Source organism: Oncorhynchus masou, chromosome 2 (genome assembly GCF_036934945.1).
Source record: "Oncorhynchus masou masou isolate Uvic2021 chromosome 2, UVic_Omas_1.1, whole genome shotgun sequence".
Lineage (NCBI taxonomy): Eukaryota > Metazoa > Chordata > Actinopteri > Salmoniformes > Salmonidae > Oncorhynchus > Oncorhynchus masou.
The window spans coordinates 31,217,909-31,242,724 of NC_088213.1; the positions used below are offsets into that span (position 1 = coordinate 31,217,909).

Consider the following 24,816-nt stretch of genomic DNA (forward strand, 5'->3'; position numbering starts at 1 on the left):
ATGTTCAATTTGGTTTAAATAATACAAAAACAAAGTATTGGAGAAGAAAGTAAAAGTGCAATATGTGTCATGTAAGAAAGCTAAAGTTTAAGTTCCTTGCTCAGAACATATGAAAGATGGTGGTTCCTTTCAACATGAGTCTTCAACATTCCCAGGTAAGAAGTTTTATGTTGTAGTTATTATAGGAATTATAGGACTATTTCTCTCTATACCATTTGTATTTCATATACCTTTGACTATTGGATGTTCTTATAGGCACTTTAGTATTGCCAGTGTAACAGTATAGCTTCCGTCCCTCTCCTCGCTCCTACCTGGACTCGAACCAGGAACACAACGACAACAGCCACCCTCGAAGCAGCGTTACCCATGCAGAGCAAGGGAAACAATCACTCCAAGTCTCAGAGCGAGTGACGTTTGAAATGCTATTAGCGCGCACCCCGCTAACTAGCTAGACATTTCACATCACATCGTTACACCAGCCTAATCTCGGGAGTTGATAGGCTTGAAGTCATAAACAGCAGAGCTGCTGGCAAAACGCACGAAAGTGCTGTTTGAATTAATGCTTATGAGCCTGCTGGTGCCTACCATCGCTCAGTCAGACTGCTCTATCAAATCATAGATTTAATTATAACATAATAACACACAGAAATGCGAGCCGTAGGTCATTAATATGGTCGAATCTGGAAACTATAATCTCGAAAACAAGACGTTTATTCTTTCAGTGAAATACGGAACCGTTCCGTATTTTATCTAACGGGTGGCATCCATCAGTCTAAATATTCCTGTTACATTGCACAACCTTCAATGTTATGTCATAATTACGTAAAATTCTGGCAAATTAGTTCGCAATGAGCCAGGTGGCCCAAACTGTTGCATATACCCTGACTCTGCGTGCAATGAACGCAAGAGAAGTGACACAATTTCCCCTGGTTAATATTGCCTGCTAACCTGGATTTCCTTTAGCTAAATATGCAGGTTTAAAAATATATACTTCTGTGTATTGATTTTAAGAAAGGCATTGGTGTTTATGGTTAGGTACAGGTTGGAGCAACGACAGTCCTTTTTCACGAATGCACACTGCATCGATTATATGCAACACAGGACACGCTAGATAAACTAGCAATATCATCAACCATGTGTAGTTAACTAGTGATTATGATTGATTGATTGTTTTTTATAAGATAAGTTTAATGCTAGCTCGCAACTTACCTTGGCTTCTTACTGCATTCACGTAACAGGCGGGCTCCTCGTGAGGCAGGTGGTTAGAGCGTTGGACTAGTTAACCGTAAGGTTGCAAGATTGAATCCCCGAGCTGACAAGGTAAAAATCTGTCATTCTGCCCCTGAACAAGGCAGTTAAACCCACCGTTCCTAGGCCGTCATTGAAAATAAGAATGTGTTTTAACTGACTTGCCTAGTTTAAAAAATATTAAATAAAGGTGTAAAAAAAAAAATAATAATAAAAAATTGGCAAAATCGGCATCCAAAATTCCCGATTGTTATGAAAACTTGAAATCGGCCCTAATTAATCGGCCATTCCGATCAATCGGTCGACCTCTACTCCCCATGTAAACTCTCTATGTAACGTAGACTCCATGTAACCTCTCCATGCAACCTCTCCATGCAACCTCTCTCTTCTCTACTCGTGAGGGGTCAGTCAGATGACTCTGATTAACATGGGGTTAACAGACATACAGTACAAACACTAACCCTGACTTTGACAGCCTGAGGTGCAAGTGGGAAATGGAGAAATCGATTGAGAGATCGTTAAGCAGGGTGAGAGAGGGGGGGAAAAAATAAAGGGATATGTCGGGTGAGAGAAGGAAAAGGAGAGACAACGTGGGAGAGGGTTAAGTAGGGATGAGCGAGGGGAAGGAGAAAGGGTTAAGAGGGGTTAAAGGTTGGGGGATAAGGCCCATTTGATGCAAAGGTAGATGATTGATTGGACTACAACGGTGGATCCTACTGGGTGGTGGAGATGAGGGGTAGGCTTAGAGAGCTTGGGGGTGTACATTTTATTCCAGGGTTAGGTTTTCAGACTTTCTACCTGGGCTTTGCTCCTTTCATATTTACTTTTGATCCTAACAAACTCTCCAAGCCCTGCCATGACACGCATACCCTTAACATGATGCTGCCACCACAATACTTGAAAATAGAGTGGGTTTCACTCTGTGTTGTATTGGACCCAAGCTCAATACTTTGCCTTGTTGTCTCCCAGTACTACTTAACGGCCTTGTTGCAAACAGAATGAATGATTTGAAGTGGACTGTACCACAGGCTTAATTCTTTTCACTTTGTCGTACATGTCAGATATGTGGAGTGAATGCAATGTGGTTTATCCTCTGTATTTTCAAAGTTATGTGCTTGCAGCATCATGTTCTGGTTATGCTTGTCACCTGCAGGGACTGGGGAGTTTGTCAGGATCAAAATAAATATGAAAGGAGCAAAGCCCAGATAAAAAGTTAGAGGAAACCCTGTCTCAGTCTTCTGAACACATAACCCTGGGATAGAGTTTTATATTACAGCAGGACAATTACACAAATTGTAATGCCGTATGTGTAATGCCAAAGACACACCAGAATGGCTTTCCAAGAGGTGTTGAGTGTTCCTGAATGGTCCAGTCTCAGTCCTAATATAAATTTGCTTGAAAATCAGACACAAGGTTTGAATATTGCTGTCCGTCAATTACTTCCAACCAAATTTATTGAGCTTGAGCACATTTGGAAAAAATACTATGGATATACAGTGGGGCAAAAAAGTATTTAGTCAGCCACCAATTGTGCAAGTTCTCCCACTTAAAAAGATGAGAGAGGCCTGTATTTTTCATCATAGGTACACTTCAACTATGACAGACAAAATGAGAGAAAAAAAATCCAGAAAATCACATTGTAGGATTTTAAATTAATTTATTTGCAAATTATGTAGTTGAAGTGTACCTATGATGAAAAATACAGGCCTCTCTCATCTTTTTAAGTGGGAGAACTTGCACAATTGGTGGCTGACTAAATACTTTTTTGCCCCACTGTATGTTGCTCTAACATCTGTGTAAAGTTGGTATATTCCTATTCCAAATGTTTTTCTGCTGTAATGGCTGCCAAATGTGCTTCCACCACGTATTAACCCTAAAATGCGAAGACATATGCAATCCAGACATCTTATTTTATTAATTTGGAAAATGTTCTATAATTTTTCTTTCACGTTGGAAGTGTAGAGTTGGTTGTGACCAATGGTAGAAAAACTATGTCATCTATTTTTGTATTTCATTTTAAGGCTGCAAAATGTGTAAACTGTGCAAAGGGTAAGTAGACTTTCACTTGGCATGGAATGTTGGAGGTTAACTAGCCTGGAATCCACACTGACCATTGCTCCACTGAATATTACTTATTGAACAGAAATACTCAGTGTGAATTTGAGGATAAAGGTGAATGCGGTAACGAGGAACAGTTTGCCCGGTTGGAAAGGTAATAATGCCAGTGGTCTAGAGTCCAAGGGGCTCTTACTTGTTTTGGCAGTCCTCCACCAGAGGGTCTTTCGCGTCGACTCGTCGTAACACCTCCCTCACACACTCCTCCAGCCACAGCAGGACCCCTCCCTCCCTCCACAGGGTGTGCGTCCGCCCCACGTACAGAGACACCAGTTCAGCCAGGGCAGGAGACTGCCTAGAAAGAGGGAAAGAGATGGGAGGAAGGAACAATTACATTTGTCACTCTAATACAATTTCATGCCAATAAATGATGATTCAATTCCATTAGGCTGACTGACACAGACGATGTGCATAAAGGGAAGACATGACAGACAGGAAGACATGATGCCTCGGTTGAAGCAGATGTTTTACCCCAACTGGCTTCTGGGTCCAAAGAAGTCATGTGACGATACAGCAGCGTCTGGCTGCACTGTGCACAGGTCCAACAGAGGCATCAACACTGGGGAACACAAACAAACAGATAGGCATAGGTCTCTTTTCTGTCTGTGTGTGTGTGTGTTCTATATAAGCATCCATGGTGGAACACATTCTAATGGCTGTCCCTCTCAGGCCTGTGTGTGTGTGTGACTTTAACCTCCAGGGAACATGATGAGAGCGTCCTGCAGCAGCAGGTCAGCCTTGTGTTTGAGCCGTTCCCTCTCCTCTGACTCAGTCTGATCCTCCTGACTCAGGTGGAAGTGGCTCAGAGCCACAGAGAAGGCAAAGTTTGGCAACTGGGACAGGTTCCTGTGCACCTGGGAAACACACACACAGGAATCAGACAATACACACACACACACACACACAGAAATCACACACACACTTGTATGAGGTCACACACACAGGGAAAATCTGGCGCACACACTCGTCTCACCTCCCAATCCTGGTATAGCCGGAGGAGGAAGTTGTACTCTCGTGAGCGCAGGGAGAGGAAGTCAATGAGCAGCAGCATACAGAGGGGATCGCTGTCGGGGTCCAGACTTGGAAGAGAAAGGAGATGACGGAATAAAGCACACAACAGCTCCTCTTCTTCAATGAATACTTCATTCAGTTTCGCCTACATAACTAAGACCACATAACTATTATATAAATAAACATTACAGAAATAAAATTAATGGTTTCTTTATTAAAAGTGGACCCATGACAACCCGTGACCAGAATCTGTGCCATTGCTGGAAACACTCAATATCCTGCGGATCCTAAATACAGTGACACTATACATAATGGAAATGGAAGCACTGTGGAGGCACTGTGGAGGCACTGTGGCGGCACTGTGGAGGCACTGTGGAGGCACTGTGGAGGCACTGTGGAAGCACTGTGGAAGCACTGTGCTTTTACTGGTATTTCAAGCTTTATCCACTAGTGTTGCTGCAGGTAGAAAATCATAGGAAATGTAATTTAATTGACACCGTCTCCAATCAATCAATGTCTGGTTGTGCGTGTGATATTATTATTTACTATCATTTGGCAGGGAATTCTATTTGTAGATCAGTGATTCTACACCTTATTTTGCTCAAGCTGATCCTCTCCAACAGACTTAGAAGTTGTAGCTAAAAATGGGTAAATTGGGTGCAGTTAAAGGGTTGATTAAATGAAACCAACCATTGAAATACACTGTATGTAATTCAGGGGGTAGTCGCCCCAACAGATTCAAATCCGGATCCAGCGACTATAAAATCAACACCTGTTGACTTGACAGTCACTGGATCTGGGTTTGTGGATCTGTGTTTGAGTCCCGGTCGGGGCTACCCTCCAAATTCACTACATTGGTGTCAGAAGTGGGATGGTGCCCATGAGGCCATCTGAGTGGCATGTACTCGTGAGGGAGTTGGTATAGCTTGGGGACACGCTCTCCCAAAGGAAGGGGGTAATGAAGCAACAATAACCCAACACCTAGCGAGCTCATCAAGAGGTTCGGGGTTTGGACCTCTTGGGAGTAACAGGTGAAGGGGGGTTGGCAGTCGCTGGACCCGGGTTCGAGTCCCATTCAGATATTGATTGGAGACAGCTTGTGTCAATTAAATAGCATTTCCTAAGATTTTCTACCTCCATCAACACGATTGGATAACACTGGAAATATCGGTAAAAGCACAGTGCGTCCATTTCCGCAACACAAAGCAGGGCCCTATATGTGGTATATGACAGAGCTGCTGCGGGCGGCAGGGCTGTTCATCTGGTATTCCTATCAGTCATCTACTGAAGCAGAGATAAGGTCCTCCTGATCATAACACAGCAGGCCTGAGAGGGACAGCCGTCACAACGTGTTCCACCCTGGATGCTTATACAGAGCAGACACACACCACCGCGAGGGGAGGAAGCCAGTGTTTGACGGAAATCAGAGATATACACTGAGTGTACAAAACAGTAGAAACACCTTGCTAATATTGAGTTGCACCCGCTTTTGCTGAAAGTGCTCCACAGGGATGCTGGCCCATGTTGACTCCAATGCTTCCCACAGTTTTGTCAAGTTGGCTGGATGTCATTTGGGTGTTGGACCATTCTTGATACACATAGGAAACTGTTGAACGTGAAAAACCCAGCAGTGTTGCAGTTCTTCACACACTCAAACAGGTGCACCTGGCACCTACTACGATACCCCATTCAAAGGCACTTAAATATATTGTCTTGCCCATTCACCCTCTGAATGGCACACACACAAGTCATGTCTCAATTGTCTCAAGGCTTAAAAATCATTATTTAACCTGTCTACTCCCCTTCAATAAATGACATCAATAAGGGGTCATAGCTTTTACCTGGTCAGTCTATGTCATGGAAAGAGCAGGTGTTCATAATGTTTTGTACACCATGACCACCACATCCTAGATAAGATAAAGGCGAAAGGCCTAAGACACAGGGCGAAGGCAGGTGAATGTGTAATAATAGTGTGTGGCCTGTCCCATGGGAGTTGTTCTGTCATACTGCTTAGACAGGTTTAATGACCAGTAATGGAATGCAGTCACCCTGGTCCATTTAGAAAGTCATTCCTGGGTACGATATGGACATCGGACTCAGGTTTTATGTCTGTTTAGTTGATGTGAAGTGTGGTAAGACCTTTATTATGATAATATATGAGAAGGAATCTTTTTAAGAGGAAATCTTAGATAACAATTGGGATCGGGCACAGATTAGCACAGCGCAGCCTTTATGCCATTTAATAAACTACAAATATCACAATTTAATTGATTGAACAATCTGTTTTTTTAAATATATATATATACACACACACTACATGACCAAAAGTATGTGGATTAGTAAGATTGTACACTGATGTTGGGCTATTAGTCCTGGCTTGCAGTCAGCGCTCCAATTTATCCCAAAGGTATTTGATGGAGTTGAGGTCAGGGCTTTGTGCAGGTCAGTCAAGTTCTTCGACAAACCATTTACGTAAGGACCTCGCTTTGTGCACAGGGATATTGTCATGCTGAAACGGGAAAGGGCCTTCCCCAAACTGTTGCCACAAAGTTGGAAGCAAGTTAAGATTTCCCTTCACTGGAACTAAGCAGCCTAGCCCGAAACAAGAAAAACAACCCCAGACCATTATTCCTCCTTCCCCAAACTTTACAGTTGGCACTATGCATTGGTGCAGGTAGCGTTCTCCTGGCATTCGCCAAACCCAGATTTGTCTGTTGGACTGCCAGATGGTAAAGCATGATTCATCACTCCGGAGAACGCATTTCCACTGCTCCAATGGCATGAGCTTTACTCTACTCCAGCCGACGCTTGGCATTGCACATGGTGATCTTAGGCTTGTGTGCGGCTGCTCTGCTATGGAAACCCATAGCAGCTTCAGCACTTGGCGGACCTGTTCTGTGAGCTTGTGTGGCCTACCACTTTGAGTCTGAGCTGTTGCTCCTAGACATTTCCACTTCACAAGAACAGCACTTACAGTTGACCGGGGCCACTCTAGCAGGGCAGAAATGGTATAAACTGACTTGTTGGAAAAGTGGCATCCTATGACAGTGTCATGTTGAAGTCACTGAGCTTTTCAGTAAGGCCATTCTCCTGTCAATGTTTGTCTATGGAGATTGCATGGCTGTGTGCTCAGTTTTATACACCTGTTGCAACATGCAACAATTTCAAAGATTTTACTGAGTTGCAGTTCACATAAGGAAATCAGTCAATTGAAATAAATGTATTAGGCCCTAATCTACATACATAAAAAAATAAATGCACACACCTTTTGTCTTTATCTGCATTATTCATCTTTCTCGTGTGCGAATAAATAAAAGCAATCCATCGCTATACTTCTTTCCATTATGCGATTCACACCTTCCCTCTACCCCGGACACCTGGGGTGCACACTGTGCACACACACACACACACACACACACACACACACACACACACACACACACACACACACACACACACACACACACACACACACACACACACACACACACACACACAGTCTCCCACGTACCTCAGGATGAGTCTGCAGTACTCCAGGGCTGTCCGGGGGCATCCCCTCCTCTCCAGGAACATCATGTGTTTATAAACAGCCAAGTAGAATGCCCTGCAGAGAGGATAAATATACAGACAAAGGAGAGACTTATTATAAACCCTGTAAAATTATAAATTCAAAGGAAATTTAAGAGAAAGGCCCTTGCATAACAGCGTTTGTGGATTGACCTGTATAGCAGAGATGTATTATCTAACCTGTTTTCTGGTCGCAGGTAGTCCAGTCTGCTGGTTCCTGACGTCAGGCTGCACACAGGGTGGAATGCACACTCAAAGCTGTACAGGGTGCGCTCTGAAACACACACACCACACAGTCTTATATCAAAGACAAGTGAAAATATATCACTTTAGCCAGCACTACCTGGCTGCTAAACAGTCTCAGTGTTTCTCAATTGGTAGATCACCATACCCTCCTCCAGGCTCCTTCCACCTGTCTGTTTGTCTTTTGTAAAAACATAAATGTCTCCCTCTGCTGGAAGGCATGAAAACAGCTTTAAGTGAAACCACTCACTTTCTCCCTTGCAAGTTCCAGTGTCAAATACTACATCAACAAGACTAGCTACCTAGAGGTTGCAGCATTTCTCATTGGTCAAAACACTGGTAGGATCCCAATGTACTAAGCCCTTGAAAACTAAGATTATACAACTGTACAAAAAAAATCCAGAGCTGCTGTAATGAGTTGATTTGAGTAGGACCTCATTAGCATGATCAGGAGCAGCTGACAGGATGAGAGGGGCTACAGACCACAATAATCTTGCCATGCACTTTCAGTGACTATATCGGAACAATCTGTTAGTTGTTTGAATGTATTGTGTACAGTGCAAACACGTGGCTAGATAACCAATAAATATTTTAGATGGGTTCAATTCAGTTACGTGTGGTTGAAAATGTACTTTCACCTTGGAGGTCAGAGAGAAGTCACTGTAAATGGAAGCTGCTTTTGCTTGCTCTGTATTGATGTGATTTAGCCCTGACCAAAGCTCTGCTCAAACCTTAACTGTATTTATCAACTAATTTATAGATGATGTTAGCAGGCCAGTAGCGACAGGCGTGGAGTAACAGTATGGTAACATTTCCTGCCTAAATGCATTACCTGAGGAATCTGAAATACACTACTTTGCATGCTGGCCCCTTGTTGTTCTTTTTTTCCCAATTTAGAGTCTTTCAGAGAATAAACATGCTGTGGATACAGATGACTCAATTTAACTATTAAACCTTATCTAGATCAATTGCATAAGGCAGAGGTTCTTAAGCTTTTTCAGCTCGAGATCCAAACGAGAAATGCTCAGGGCCTACTTCGGGTTCCAAAGCTTAGTTGAAGAAAACCTGGCATCAGGTAATATATGACATACTAGAGCAGTGTGTGGTATAGTTATTGTGTATGAAATAACCTATTAAACATGTACTGCCCAGAGGAAACCGATGTTTATCAAGAATAATGTTGCATAAACTTATTCCAACTATTTATCTGGGACCGAGATTAAATTGTATATGGGTCCAAGGAAACATACCAAAGGGGTCTCATGACACATTTACAAACCTTGAGCAAGAGGATACAGCAGAGAGGATCCCCAACTAACCAATCAGAACTTTGAGTATGACCCTCCTTGCCAACCAGAGCAAAGACAGGAGTCCTACTCACCAATCAGGTCCCTGACACTCACCGATTAGGTCCCTGGCCATTTCCTGGTCCTCCTGTATGCGGCAGACATCAGAGAGCTGCAGCAGGGAGTCAATGTGGTAGGGGTTCATCTGTAGCAGGGCCTGGGGAGAGGGTAGGGTGGGGTGGACAGGGCGGGGGAGACAGTGGGAGAGGGAGACAGGGAGGGGGTGGGGTGGACAAGGGGAGTTTGAGGTAGGGGAGCCGGGAGGGTGATGGAGATGGGGGAGGGTGGGGGAGAAGGGGAGGTTGGGATGGACAGGGGCAGGGTGGGTGGGGGTGAGGGAAGTGGGGGGAGTTATGGGGGACACAGGGGGGAGGATCACCGTTTGTCTAAACATTAGAAACCATGTATGACCTCAACCTGAAATTTCAACTGAATTTACCTCTAGTTTCTCATGCCGTGACCTAGAATCTTAGTCAGGATTTATCTAGAATCTATTTTCATGCATATAAGTTGTCCTAGATATTTGAGACGCGCATCACGGCTTTGCTGATCAATCTCCCTGAGACTGTGGGTGTAGCCTTACCACAATGTTGTTGGGATCCATGGACTCCACTGAGTCCAGGAACTTGAACTGAATCTGCTGGTAGTCCCGGCTGTGCTCGAAGGTGAAGTACTGTAGACCATCCCTGGACTCCAGTAGGGTCATTGAGATACCTGAAGGAGGAAATATTACGGACAGTATTATTCTATGTGAGTTACATGCAATGACGTATATAAACCCTGGATTGCTGATGCTATGTATTGCCCATTCAGAGGCTAAGTTTCTACAACTGGGTCCTGGACTTCCTGAACGGCCGCCCCCAGGTTGTGAAGGTAGGAAACAACACTTCGCTAATCCTCAGCACTGGGGCCCCACAAGGGTGCGTGCACAGCCCCCTCCTGTACTCCCTGTTCACCCATGACTGCGTGGCCATGCCGCCTTCAACTCAATCATCAAGTTTGCGGATGACACAACAGCAGTAGGCTTGATTACCAACAGTGACGAGACAGACTACAGGGAGGAGGTGAGGGCTCTGGGAGTATGGTGCCAGGAAAATAATCTCTCACACAACGTCAACAAAACAAAAGCAGCTGATCATGGACTTCAGGAAACAGCAGAGGGATCAACCCCCCCTATCCACAGACAGGACCGCAGTGGTAAAGGTGGAAAGCTTCAAGTTCCTCGGCATACACATCACTGACAAACTGAAATGGTCCACCTACACAGGCAGTGTGGTGAAGAAGGCACAACAGCACCTCTTCAACCTCAGGAGGGTGAAGAAATTTGGCTTGGCACCTAAAAAACTTTTACAGATGCACAATTGAGAGCATCCCGTCGGGCTGTATCACCGCCTGCTATGGCAACTACACCGTCCGCAACCTCAGGGCTCTCCAGAGGGTGGTGCGGTCTGCCCAATGCATCGCCGGGGGCAAACGACCTGCCCTCCAGGACACCTACAGCACACAATGTCACAGGAAGGCTAAAAGGATCATCAAGGACAACAACCACCTGAGCCACGGCCAGTTCACCCCGCTATCATCCAGAAGGCGCGGTCAGTACAGGTGCATCAAAGCTGGGACCGATAGACTGAAAAACAGCTTCAATCTCAAGGCCATCAGACTGTTAAATAGCCATCACTAGCACATTAGAGGCTGCTGCCTATATACATAGACTTGAAATCACTGGCCACATGTTTACATATTTTGCGTTACTAATCTCATACGTATATACTGTATTCTATTCTACTGTATCTTAGTCTATGCCGCTCTGACATTTATATATTTTTAATTCCATTCCTTTCATTTGTTTGTATTGTTGTGAAATTGTTATATATACACTTGTTAGATATTATTACTGTTGGAGCTAGAAACACAAGCATTTCGCTACACCTGCAATAACATCTGCTAAACATGTGTATGTGACCAATAAAATGTGATTTGAAGCCACCAGTCAGCCATATTGGCCTTTCCTAGTCGGAGCAGTCCTCCACAGGAATGAATGGAATTCTACACTATTGCAATTAAAAGGACAAAATTACATGTATTTAAATATTTTGTTGTTGTAGTGGAGACAGTAACATTAGTACCCTAAAAAAAATGCTTTAAGGAAAATGTTATATATTTTTTACATTTGTATGTATTAGCTCACATAATACAACTTAAATGTATGCATTAAAGTGTCTGTATTAGAATAAATCAGAAACAAATATAGACAATAATAAATGCATTTCTATAGCTTCCAAAATCCAACATTTTTACAATTGAGAAGGAGTACCAAGATGGCTGCGCGGTGACTTCAATACAGTCAATACAAGACTTCAATACAAGTCAATTCGATATAGATATACAGTGCATTCGGAAAGTATTCAGACCCCTTGACTTTTTCCATATTTTGTTACATTACAGACTTATTCTAAAACGGATTAAATTGTTTCCCCCCTCATCAATCTACACACAATACCACATAATGACAAAGCAAAAACAGGGTTTTAGAAATATCACATTTACATAAGTATTCAGACCCTTTACTCAGTACTTTGTTGAAGCACCTTTGGCAGCGATTACAGCCGAGTCTTCTAGGGTATGATGCTACATGCTTGGTACACCTGTATTTGGGGAGTTTTTCCCATTCTTCTCTGCAGATCCTCTCAAGCTCTGTCAAGTTGGATGGGGAGCGTCGCTGCACAGCTAATTTCAGGTCTCTCCAGAAAAGTTTGATTGGGTTCAAGTCCAGGCTCTGGCTGGGCCACTCAGGGACATTCAGAGACTTGTCCCGAAGCCACTCCTGTGTTGTATTGGCTGTGTGCTTATGGTCATTGACCTGTTGAAAGGTGAACCTTCACTCCAGTCTGAGGTCCTGAGTGCTCTGGAGCATCAAGGATCTCTCTGTACTTTGCTCCGTTCATTTTTCCGGTGGCGAGCCTTCCAGTCCCTGCCACTGAAAAACATCCCCAGATCATGATGCTGCCACCAGAATGCTTCACCATAGGAATGGCGCCAGGTTTCCTCCAGACATGACAGCAATCTTAGTTTCATCAGACCAGAGAATCTTGTTTCTCATGGACTGAGAGTCTTTAGTTGGCTTTTGGCAAACTCCAAGTGGGCTATCATGTACTTCCATTTGGCCACTCTACCATAAAGGCCTGATTGTAGAAATGTTTTGTACCCTTCCCCAGATCTGTGCCTCGACACAATCCTGTCTCGGAGCTCTACGGACAATTCCTTCATCCTCATGGCTTGGTTTTTGCTCTGACATGCACTGTCAACTGTGGGAACTTATATAGACAGGTGTGTGCCTTTCCAAATCATGTCCAATCAATTGAATTTACCACAGGTGGACTCCAATCATGTTGTAGAAACATCTCAAGGATTATCGATGGAAACAGGATGCACCTGAGCTCAATTTCGAGTCTCATATCAAAGGGTCTGAATACTTATGTAAATAAGGTATCTGTTTTTTATTTTCAATACATTTCTAAAAATCTGTTTTCTCTTTGTCATTATGGGGTATTGTGTGTAGATTGACGAGAAAAAGTCAAGGGGTCGGAATATTTTCCGAATGCACTGTAGATATTTAAGTGGAATAAAAATTAGATTCTGTCCCACTCATTCTATGCCCAAGTACAGTATAGCAACCTAGAATTTGAATGAACACACTTTGGGCTAAGGAGAAGTGGATTCAGTGGGAAGCATTTCATGGTGACACAGCAGTCATGGTGTACCACATACAAACTAAGGCATCGAGACTACTCAAAAAGTGAGAGGTAAAATATAAAAAAATGACCCATCTATATTTTGGGAGGGAAATGATATTTCCCAGACCAAATCTCCAGTCAGGTGATTGCATAAGCCTTGAGTTTGGGGGAGCTTTAACACCCTGAGGAGTAGCTAACACTGACATAACAGACTCTGATTCTTCTTCAACTTCAGCTCTGGGTTAAACAGCCCAGTATCCCACAACACCAGGGGCACTATGGACCCAAACATCAATGGAGTCTTTCCCAAACATCAATAGAGTCTTTGAGCCAGAGGGCTAGGCAGCATTTGATTAACGATATGTGGTGATTGGACTGTTTTTTTAACAAGACGTCATAGGGCAACGTTTAAAGCCACAGAACACAGCCTTTAGTGTGATCCTACTCAGAAAAGCTGTCTCTGTCAACAAGGCTTCAGGCTGCCCACTGCTGTTAACATGCACTTTTTTTCTGCTGCAACTCTTGATTGGTTACATGCTATCCAAACTGAACCAGGATTCTTAGAGTCCGATGAGAATTCCAAATGGGATAATGGAGAGACACTGTTGCCTTGTTGCTCAATACAGAGGCGCCAGCCCGGGGAGACGGGGGTTAAATTTAGCATAATTGATTAAATCCTACTAAATAGAAACTTGCCATTCAAAATGTATTTCAGAGAACTGAAGCTACACTATAGTGTGTCTGGCCCTTAAATGTACATTACACAGAGAGCTCATTTCAAAAACATGCCTGTCAATCACTCCTAGCTCAAAGCAGAGGAGAGACTGGCTGCATCACTACTTGTCTTTGTGAGAGGTATGGATGTGTTGGAAGCACCAAACTGTCTGTTCAACAGCTAACACAGCTCAGATACCTATACATATCCTTCCTGTTTGGCCCTGTCCGGGGGTGTCATCGGATGGGGCCACAGTGTCTCCTGACCCCTTTTGTCTCAGCCTCCAGTATTTATGCTGCAGTAGTTTATGTGTCGGGGGCTAGGGTCAGTTTGTTATATCTGAAGTACTTCTCCTGTCCTATCCGGTGACCGTGGTGAATTTAAGTATGCTCTCTCTAATTCTCTCTTTCTTTCTCTTTTCTCTTTTCTTTCTCTCTCTCTCAGAGGACCTGAGCCCTAGGACCATGCCTCAGGACTACCTGACATGATGACTCCTTGCTGTCCCCAGTCCACCTGGCTATGCTGCTGCTCCAGTTTCAACTGTTCTGCCTGTGATTATTATTCTTTGACCATGCTGGTAATTTATGAACATTTGAACATCTTGGCCATGTCCGTTATAATCTCCACCCGGCACAGCCAGAAGAGGACTGGCCACCCCTCATAGACTGGTTCCTCTCTAGGTTTCTTCCTAGGTTTTGGCCTTTCTAGGGTGTTTTTCCTAGCCAACGTGCTTCAACACCTGCATTGCTTGCTGTTTGGGGTTTTAGGCTGGGTTTCTGTACAGCACTTTGAGATATCAGCTGATGTACAAAGGGCTATATAAATACATTTGATTATTTTTGGGGGGGATATATGGATGATGATATGCTACAGGTCAGGCCCTGCATGCGAAGCATACATGTGTCACTTAGAGATAGAAAGGGTTGAGGGGGAATAGGGAATGTTTTTCCAAAACAAATTAGGGATTTCTGTAACATTGGGGGTTTTTCAGTCAGAAATGGCTTCAGCAACACACTGTTGATGTGTGTCTTTTGTGTGTTTTAAATATTTCATGAAACAGTTGGCTTAAAGCATCAGACAAGCTCAGTGCATATAGTTGATTTGATTAAAACACATAAGATGTGTCTATAATATATATATATATATATATATATATATATACACACACATACACACTGCTCAAAAAAATAAAGGGAACACTTAAACAACACAATGTAACTCCAAAGTCAATCACACATCTGTGAAATCAAACTGTCCACTTAGGAAGCAACACTGATTGACAATAAATTTCACATGCTGTTGTGCAAATGGAATAGACAACAAGTGGAAATTATAGGCAATTAGCAAGACACCCCCAATAAAGGAGTGGTTCTGCAGGTGGTGATCACAGACCACTTCTCAGTTCCTATGCTTCCTGGCTGATGTTTTGGTCACTTTTGAAAGCTGGCGGTGCTTTCACTCTAGTGGTAGCATGAGATGGAGTCTACAACCCACACAAGTGGCTCAGGTAGTGCAGCTCATCCAGGATGGCACATCAATGCGAGCTGTGGCAAGAAGGTTTGCTGTGTCTGTCAGCGTAGTGTCCAGAGCATGGAGGCGCTACCAGGAGACAGGCCAGTACATCAGGAGACGTGGAGGAGGCCGTAAGGCCAGTACATCAGGAGACGTGGAGGAGGCCGTAAGGCCAGTACATCAGGAGACGTGGAGGAGGCCGTAGGAGGGCAACAACCCAGCAGCAGGACCGCTACCTCCACCTTTGTGCAAGGAAGAGCAGGAGAGGCACTGCCAGAGCCCTGCAAAATTACCTCCAGCAGGCCACAAATGTGCATGTGTCTGCTCAAACGGTCAGAAACAGACTCCATGCAGACTCCGTGCAGGACGTTTGGCATTTGCCAGAGAACACCAAGATTGGCAAATTCGCCACTGGCGCCCTGTGCTCTTCACAGATGAAAGCAGGTTCACACTGAGCACGTGACAGACGTGACAGAGTCTGGAGATGCCGTGGAGAACATTCTGCTGCCTGTAACATCCTCCAGCATGACCGGTTTGGCAGTGGGTCAGTCATGGTGTGGGGTGGCATTTCTTTGGGGGGCCGCACAGCCCTCCATGTGCTCGCCAGAGGTAGCTTGACTGCCATTAGGTACCGAGATGAGATCCTCAGACCCCTTGTGAGACCATATGCTGGTGCGGTTGGCCCTGGGTTCCTCCTAATGCAATACAATGCTAGACCTCATGTGGCTGGAGTGTGTCAGCAGTTCCTGCAAGAGGAAGGCATTGATGCTATGGACTGGCCCGCCCGTTCCCCAGACCTGAATCCATTTGAGCACATCTGGGACATCATGTCTCGCTCCATCCACCCATGCCACGTTGCACCACAGACTGTCCAGGAGTTGGCGGAGGCTTTAGTCCAGGTCTGGGAGGAGATCCCTCAGGAGACCATCCGCCACCTCATTAGGAGCATGCCCAGGCGTTGTAGGGAGGTCATACAGGCACGTGGAGGCCACACACACTACTGAGCCTCATTTTGACTTGTTTTAAGGACATTACATCAAAGTTGGATCAGCCTGTAGTGTGGTTTTCCACTTTCATTTTGAGTGTGACTCCAAATCCAGACCTCCATGGGTTGATAAATTTGATTTCCATTGATCATTTTTGTGTGATTTTGTTGTCAGCACATTCAACTATGTAAAGAAAAAAGTATATAATAAGAATATTTCATTCATTCAGATCTAGGATGTGTTATTTTAGTGTTCCCTTTATTTTTTTGAGCAGTGTATATTTTAACATTTATTTAACTAGGTACTTCAGTTAAGAACAAATTCTTATTTACAATGAGGCCCTACACCAACCAAACCCGGACGACGCTGGGCCAATTGTGCACCGCCCTATGGGACTCCCAATCAAGGCCGGTTGTGATACAGCCTGGATTTGAACCGGGGTGTCTGTAGTGAAGCCTCTAGCACTGAGATGCAGTGCCTTAGACTGCTGCGCACTCGGGAGCCCAAAATATATGGATAAATGCACGTTTTCAAATTTCGACCAATCAATTCGTCGAAAGAACAGACGACTCTTGGTCGACCGATGTGACTTTGTCACGGGAGATACTTAATTACATTTGCATCCACAAAAATATTTCCATGAAATGTTGCATAAATGGTATACAGTGGGGCAAAAAAGTATTTAGTCAGCCACCAATTGTGCAAGTTCTCCCACTTAAAAAAGCTGAGAGAGGACTGTAATTTTCAGTCATAGGTACACTTCAACTATGACAGAGACAATGAGAGAAAAAAAATACAGAAAATCACATTGTAGGATTTTTAATTAATTAATTTGCAAATTATGGTGGAAAATAAGTATTTGGTCAATAACAAAAGTTTATCTCAATACTTTGTTATATACCCTTTGTTGGCAATGACAGAGGTCAAACGTTTTCTGTAAGTCTTCACAAGGTTTTCACACATTGTTGCTGGTATTTTGGCCCATTCCTCCATGCAGATCTCCTCTAGAGCAGTGATTTTGGTGCTGTTGCTGGGCAACACAGACTTTCAACTCCCTCCAAAGATTTTCTATGCTTCTTGTGAAGCCACTCCTTCGTTGCCCGGGCGGTGTGTTTGGGATCATTGTCATGCTGAAAGACCCAGCCACGTTTCATCTTCAATGCCCTTGCTGATGGAAGGAGGTTTTCACTCAAAATCTCACGATACATGGCCCCATTCATTCTTTCCTTTACACGGATCAGTCGTCCTGGTCCCTTTGCAGAAAAAAAGCCCCAAAGCTTTCCACCTTCATGATTCACAGTAGGTATGGTGTTCTTCGGATGCAACTCAGCATTCTTTGTCCTCCAAACACGACGAGTTGAGTTTTTACCAGAAAGTTATATTTTGGTATCATCTGACCATATGACATTCTCCCAATCTTCTTCTGGATCATCCAAATGGTCTCTAGCAAACTTCAGATGGGCCTGGACATGTACTGGCTGAAGCAGGGGGACACGTCTCGCACTGCAGGATTTGAGTCCCTGGCGGCGTAGTGTGTTACTGATGGTAGGCTTTGTTACTTTGGTCCCAGCTCTCTGCAGGTCATTCACTAGGTCCCCCGTGTGGTTCTGTGATTTTTGCTCACCGTTTCTTGTGATAATTTTGACCCCACGGGGTGAGATCTTGCGTGGAGCCCCAGATCGAGGGAGATTATCAGTGGTCTTGTATGTCTTCCATTTCCTAATAATTGCTCCCACAGTTGATTTCTTCAAACCAAGCTGCTTACCTATTGCAGATTCAGTCTTCCCAGCCTGGTGCAGGTCTAAAATGTTGTTTCTGGTGTCCTTTGACAGCTCTTTGGTCTTGGCCATAGTGGAGTTTGGAGTGTGACTGTTTGAGGTTGTGGACAGGTGTCTTTTATACTGATAACAAGTTCAAACAGGTGCCATTAATACAGGTAACAAGTGGAGGACATAGGAGCCTCTTAAAAAGTTACAGGTCTGTGAGAGCCAGAAATCTTGCTTGTTTGTAGGTGACCAAATACTTATTTTCCACCATAATTTGCAAATAAATTCATAAAAAATCCTACAATGTGATTTTCTGGATTTTTTTTCTCATTTTGTCTGTCATAGTTGAAGTGTACCTATGATGAAAATTATAGGCCTCTCTCATCTTTTTTTAAGTGTGAGAACTTGCACAATTGGTGGCTGACTAAATACTTTTTGCCCCACTGTATATTCACAAGGCTTTCAGCATTGTGAGCGATGCCCGAGTGTGAGAGGTTGAGTGTAGGTCTGACCTGGGCGACTGAAGCGTGGCCAGGTGTCTTTAGGGATGATCATCCAGGTGCTGCGATGGAACTGTCTCTGTCTCTGACGAGGTCTGAGGAAAGAATGAAGAGATGACCTTACACTGTAACCTTTAATAGTAGTAGTCCCACTGATAAGGAGTTCTGGGAAGATCTTACCTTTGATCTCCAAGAACTGCTCGAGCTCCAAAGTACCTCTTCAACTCAGTCTCAGGGTTCAGGTTCCTAACCAACACAAATAGGTCCCAGTAAAATGTATCACTGGTAAATGACTGCCATAAATGATGTTTATTCTGATTGGATGACGTTACCCCACTGAGAGTCCTGATGTTGTGCTGTGCTGTGCATCTACTCACCTGTGTTCCACATAGAGCACAGGCCTGTTGTCTGAGCCTCCACAGCCCTCTCTCTGCAGGGTCAGTCCATTAGACTGCTCTATGGTCTCCAGCAACGCGTCAATGTCATCCCCAGCTCCCTCCTGACAACCACACATAAGACAGAGCCTATGTGACCGAGTGAGATGGCGTCAAGGCAGCACCCCCATAGCCTCAATACACAATAAAATGGTGCTAAAGCACTTAATATGTGCACAACAGTGCCCTCACATTGGGGGACATATGTGTAAGTGATTTGTCAAGATGGACTGTATACCTGTTTATCTCCTGTAGTGTTCTTTTTCTTCTTCTTTTTCTTCTTTTTCTTGCTCGCTTTATCTCCGGACTGACATCATAAAAACTATTAAACAACTCTTCAAAACATTTTGACTAGATCAATCATGCATAATAACAACAAGACTGAAGAGGAAGGGGCTCACAATACCCCATAATACTGTGGAGGCTACAGTGTATCAAGGACATCCGTCTCTCTCCTCACCTTCGAAGCACCTGTCTCAGGCTGTGTATCTCTCTTCTCTGTTTCCCCGCTGTCACTCTTCTCCTTGCTTTCATCACCATTCTGTTCTTCTGGCTTCACTGTGTCTTCATCCGGCGTGGCTTTCTCTGCATCACATATCTACAGCGACATGGTTCCAGCAAGAAGGACAGAAAGGCTCAGGTTAAGGTTGTCTATCAGAGACTAAATCTCACCATTGGCACATAGTTTTAATTCATCTTTGGTCAGTCTCTGGCTCTTTTTTTTCCACGTTCTTGCGGGAGCCATTGGGATTCCAACCCATCCTAGTGACATTCATATGGTCAAGGCAAGGGGGTGTACTGTACGAGTCCTGTCTGGCCAGGCAAAATCGGTTAGTCAGTATAATGCTGGTTTGATTTGTTTACACTGTCTGCATATGTCAATGTGTCCTGCTGCTTTTTCATTGACTAGCATAACAAGCTAGCTAGCTATGTCACACAGTTATGTAGCCTAGGGGGTGGAGCTACGTGGCAGTTAACAAGACATTTCGTAAACATTTTGCAATGTGTGTTAGAAAAGGAGAAACACTCCACCAGTTCGTAAATGTTGCACAAGTTTTTCTTATTCTTCTTAGTTTTTCTGATGCTGCTCTTAACAGGCTGGAGAACAGCTTCTTCCAGTTCCTCTTCGTCTTCCTCAACATCCGCAGCCTGCTCCTCTGGCTCTTCACCTGGGACAAGATCCCCGAGGTCCAGGGCCTCCTGCCCCCGCTGTTTCCCCTTCAACCTCCTCAGAGCACGACTCGACATCTTCCCGGGATAGAGTTGTCACGAAGATGGGCTATGGTTTAATTTGGGATTTGACCCAGCTACAGCCATAAACAACATGAGAGCAAAATCTGCATGCCAAAGAGCTTATTCTACGGGAACTCCATGTAGACAATCTTGGTGCATGCCAACTATTTTCGTTTTGATAATCACAGTTCGCTGCCGTTAACCTTTGTACCACTAGGGAGCAGTAGTGCGTAAGGAGAAAGGCTCTGAAAATGCCTGAAATTAAGTTAACACAAAAGGGAACTAACGACTTTCAACATTTCAACTATTATTTGCATACTGGAGGAGCGGCAACCACTGTCAAGGCTGTTGCTGTAAAGTCAGTTAATGGTTTCAAAGCCTATGACCAATGCATAATTTTGTTGTTAACAAGGGTTGCCCTGGGTCTATCAATAACTTTGTGTTATGGTGTCAAGAAATGGCCATTATAACTAATAAATTAGACTGAGTATAACACAGATAAACCAATGAGGAAGTTGCACCTGTTCCTGCTGCTGTTATGATGTAATGGTTGCCAAACCCAGAGCACTCAAGGAAACACACATTATATTCCTCATTCTTGAGGTAAAGGTCACCTATGACCATAGGAATGAAGAAGGTGCTTCATATGGAGAAAAGAAATGTATGTGTATGTCACAACAACTGTAAATGTCATTAGGGTGTATAAACATAATCTGTATAATCTGTTATAACTAATGTATGACATGTCTGTGGCTGTGTATGGTCTGATTAGTGCAGGAATTTCCAATGTGTCGTAATAAAGTGTGTGAGCGTCTTTGTGTTGCGCTGTGAGAAGGAACGGTTAAATGCATAGGGTTCATAGGAACTATTAGAAAAGAGGAAATTTAAAACTTGAGACATGACACATAATTGTCATTCCAAACCCACAGTTCATCAATGATGAAACAGACAGAAACATTAATTGTAGTTATATGGTAAACATGCACATTTTAAATAACTATGTTTATTTTCAGATTGTATCAAAAGCATAACAAGCATAAAACATAGACATACATTATTTTGTAGAGAGGTGAATACACAACTGTCCATAATACGTGGGACAGTTGACCACTGACATAGTCACCATCCAAAAAGAGATAACGCAAAACAGTGCTTGCTTATAAACAATTAACATTCCAGTGTAAAAGACTACAGTATATTTTGAGGATACAAAATGTATAAATAGCTCTTCATTCTCTTTTAAAATAATTTCATTATGTCTGTGCCAGTAAATGTGGTTGATTCTCATCCACACCTATTCATCCAATTACTCACAAAATAAGTTACTGTCACAACAAGAATACAAACTTTGCCACTTACATTCCAAAGCCTTTTGGGGACCAAAATTATTGTAACTGAAAGAGTTGTAGCAGGTGGTGCAGAGACATAGGACACAAACCTTTTGCAGTAACTAAGGCACAACCACATCTCAGTTCAATACAATCCCTTATACATCATCAAACATCAGCAGCAGTGTGTCCTCTCCACAACCCTCTACTCTCCGAGGCCTGATTCCTAACTTGATACCAATCCATAACAAATTCCCATTGATGCCAATGCCCAATTTACACAAAACCTAAGTTATGCAAGCTTATCTATCTCAATTTAGGATTCAGCCCTCAGCCGATGGCAATCGGAACAGAGCATGGCCTGGGTGGGGCTCCACTGTAGATCTGTTTCGGTTGGGGCTCAGTGGAACCATAAGCTAACCTGAGTGAGCTTAGCCCAACAGGCCTGAAGGAGGAACAGTAAGGGGATCTAGTCATCATTGGCAGTGACAGCAATGGGGTTGACATAGGCAGCCGCCTCCAGGTCCTCTGCCCGTTTCCTGCGCATCTCTGCGGGTGGGCGTGGTGGAGGGTTCTGGGGAGGGAGCTTGATGCTCTCTCCCACCGGCTTACGGGCACTCTCCTTCCTGGGCAGGATGGGCTCCCACTGCTCCCCTCGGATGGCCGCCTGGAAGACATACAGACACAATAGACAAAAGATCATTCAGGCTCCCTCAATAACATAGATAAATGTGTTGCTTTGGTGCCGATCTCTAGAAGCATGCATGCAGACATTCATGCAGTGAATTCCCAACAACAATAGGTGATAAAAGCCAAGTCACTCCCCTGACAGCCTGGGTTTCTTAACTAGCTAATAATGATAAATACCAGAGGGCAAACAAATGCTTCCTTGTAAATCAAGGGCAGTAGGTTCTTACAGGAAACTTGAGTGTTGCATCAACTGATAGCATCAGCTGATATTGCACCAATTAGATTTATCACACTACCTTCATATGGCGGTCAGACAACAACACTACCTTGTTGTTGTCTGACCACCTAACTTGAGTCAAATACTTTCAAATACTTGAAATACTAACCGCAAGGTAGATGAGGCTAGCTATGCCGAGGCAGACACAGCCGAGAACAGTTGCAAGGATGAAACCACCAGGAACGCAGATCCTAGAAACACAGACACACACACACACACACACACACAGAAAAAGAGTGTCACAAAGGCAAGGCACTGATAACATGCAATGTGATTTTTAAACAATGAAGATGGTGTCAAGAATGACTGTGCACAATGACAGAACCTGTCTCTGCTACAGCTGGAAGGAGACAGTGAAGGGAAAGAATGTTGTCTCAGCCCAGAGATCTGACTAGACTGACACAGAATGTACTCACGCTGCATGTAGAAACGCTCTGACATAGTAGTTCCTGGTCAGTGGGCCGAATGACTTCACACAGACAGTAAAGCAGTACTGACCCCTGGAAGAATCACAATATTAAGAGTTATTTATCGAGAACTTTCAGTGATGACGACTTGCTTATGACTTGCTTTCAACTGGTGGAATCATATCTGTTGCATCACTGTCAGAGTGACTGTACAGAAACTTTAGCTTGGTTTGGTGTATGTGGGTACTCACGTCCTTTCTACGCTGGTGCCCTTGTTTCTCTTGCCCCTTGGGTACTCTAGTAGACAGACAAACACCCCTGCAGCTCTGGGCACATCAGTCAAGGTTACTCAACAACAACAGGCACATGTGGACCTCACTATACAATGCAAATATACATTTGGGTCTCATCTGGACCTAGATGCACAAAGAAGATAAATGATGCTGTAGATGCCTGTAATGCATCTACAAACATTTCCTTGTGACGTGTCAAGGGTAAATCAGCATTTAATCACGACAATAGATACAGTATAATTCCATGCACAAAATTGTAAGAGACAGCTCTGCCGCCAGTGAAAGGATACATAGCATAAGCAGCAAACTCCCAGTCCCTGAACTGGCCTGCCACCCCCACTATACCACCAGTAAGGAGAACTGAAATGAGGAAGTAGGAAGAAGAAAATATTTCGTTTATCAACAGTTCCTGCAAGACACAGATGAAGACACTTTTTTTGTATCCTGTAACTTTCAAATTGAAATGTGCCAAGACCCAAATAATTTGTACACCCCCCCAAGTTGATTTGATTTAGTGTTTTATACAGATATGTTTTCAAATATTCTCACTACCAATACAATTGAATGACTTATAATATTTTTGTCTGGAACAATTTATACATTTTGTTTTTGGTCGGTTTTAATGAACAATGTTTGTTAGGCATACCATACCGGAAAAACACATATATTAATATACAGTAATAACGCATAACTAATGGGATTACACATTCCTTTAACAGTTGATACCATTATACAAATACCAAAAGTTCTCTACTCACTGAGCCCCGCCGCCAGAGCCTGTTCATTGGCCCACATAGCCCATTCTATTTTCCCCATTCTGTCTTCGTTCGGACCGACAGAACTCCTCTCTGTGCTTGGAAGTTATCCAAATGATCGCGGTTGTCACGTTCGATTATTATGGAAAGTGAAAATTATAAGTTTTGGAGGAACAAAGGTGGGTGGTAGCAGCCGCCTGGTCTGGCCCTCAGTCTCGTAACGTCTGAGCGGAGCGATAGGAAAAAAGGTTGGGGATGTGACCTGGGAGGAGTAACCCTTAACCAGAGAGGAAGAGGCGAAGCGAGAGCACCAACTCGGCCAAAAATCTGTATTATACAAGCAGGTGACGTTGTTTCGTTTCTTTCGCTCACCAAGTTGTTGTTTGGAGGCCAATAAGCGTGTTGAATTTGGTCCACAAACAACATGTAATGGCTTATTTGCTACGTGCGGTTTATTTGATCAAATAGAAATTTCGTAGTGCGTAAATTATGAGTGTACTGATATAAGTAGGACATCCCGGAAACTTTATATTAGAGTTGTATGAGATGGTTATGCGTGAAGCTAGCAGCATCTCTATCTCTATTGAATAAAGGCGGTTTACGTCAACAACCCTAATCTAATATTCAAACGTTTTTTTAAATTATGAGATGTATCC

General features: G+C 43.7%; 2 protein-coding genes across 3 annotated transcripts in view; both read right to left on the reverse strand.

The window, feature by feature from the left end:
• Nucleotides 1-20,581, reverse strand: part of LOC135558579 (ribosome quality control complex subunit TCF25-like) — a 34,089-nt gene extending 13,508 nt beyond the window's left edge. For both annotated transcript variants that reach the window (XM_064992494.1, XM_064992485.1), the window contains exons 1-14: nucleotides 20,210-20,581; nucleotides 19,638-19,775; nucleotides 19,416-19,484; nucleotides 19,121-19,242; nucleotides 18,924-18,989; nucleotides 18,756-18,838; nucleotides 10,114-10,244; nucleotides 9,588-9,687; nucleotides 8,122-8,215; nucleotides 7,886-7,978; nucleotides 4,337-4,442; nucleotides 4,058-4,217; nucleotides 3,835-3,922; nucleotides 3,500-3,658 (exon numbers count right to left, since the gene is read on the reverse strand). In XM_064992494.1, coding sequence (XP_064848566.1) covers nucleotides 3,500-3,658; nucleotides 3,835-3,922; nucleotides 4,058-4,217; nucleotides 4,337-4,442; nucleotides 7,886-7,978; nucleotides 8,122-8,215; nucleotides 9,588-9,687; nucleotides 10,114-10,244; nucleotides 18,756-18,838; nucleotides 18,924-18,989; nucleotides 19,121-19,242; nucleotides 19,416-19,484; nucleotides 19,638-19,775; nucleotides 20,210-20,425 — 1,625 coding nt within the window. In that variant the 5' untranslated portion in view covers nucleotides 20,426-20,581. The remainder of the gene's footprint in view (nucleotides 1-3,499; nucleotides 3,659-3,834; nucleotides 3,923-4,057; nucleotides 4,218-4,336; nucleotides 4,443-7,885; nucleotides 7,979-8,121; nucleotides 8,216-9,587; nucleotides 9,688-10,113; nucleotides 10,245-18,755; nucleotides 18,839-18,923; nucleotides 18,990-19,120; nucleotides 19,243-19,415; nucleotides 19,485-19,637; nucleotides 19,776-20,209) is intronic.
• An 812-nt stretch (nucleotides 20,582-21,393) lies between these two features.
• LOC135558596 (cytochrome b-245 light chain) lies at nucleotides 21,394-24,407 on the reverse strand. The gene is made up of 6 exons (XM_064992520.1): nucleotides 24,164-24,407; nucleotides 23,696-23,765; nucleotides 23,364-23,438; nucleotides 23,122-23,205; nucleotides 22,815-22,896; nucleotides 21,394-22,405 (listed from the first exon to the last, which is right to left on the reverse strand). Exons 1-6 carry the CDS (start codon nucleotides 24,219-24,221, stop codon nucleotides 22,208-22,210), a joined length of 567 nt encoding a protein of 188 aa, XP_064848592.1. The 5' UTR covers nucleotides 24,222-24,407; the 3' UTR covers nucleotides 21,394-22,207.
• Between the last annotated feature and the right edge of the window lie 409 nt (nucleotides 24,408-24,816).

Bases quoted from the DNA above. Each gene is read 5' to 3' on its own strand.
- LOC135558596 (XM_064992520.1), bottom strand. From the start codon at position 24,221: ATGGGGAAAATAGAATGGGCTATGTGGGCCAATGAACAGGCTCTGGCG. The intron at 23,766-24,163 runs GTGAGTAGAGAA...TCCTCATTTCAG, and splicing joins GGCTCTGGCGGCGGGGCTCA to TTCTCCTTACTGGTGGTATA. The intron at 23,206-23,363 runs GTGAGTACCCAC...TGATTCTTCCAG, and splicing joins GGCACCAGCGTAGAAAGGAC to GGGTCAGTACTGCTTTACTG.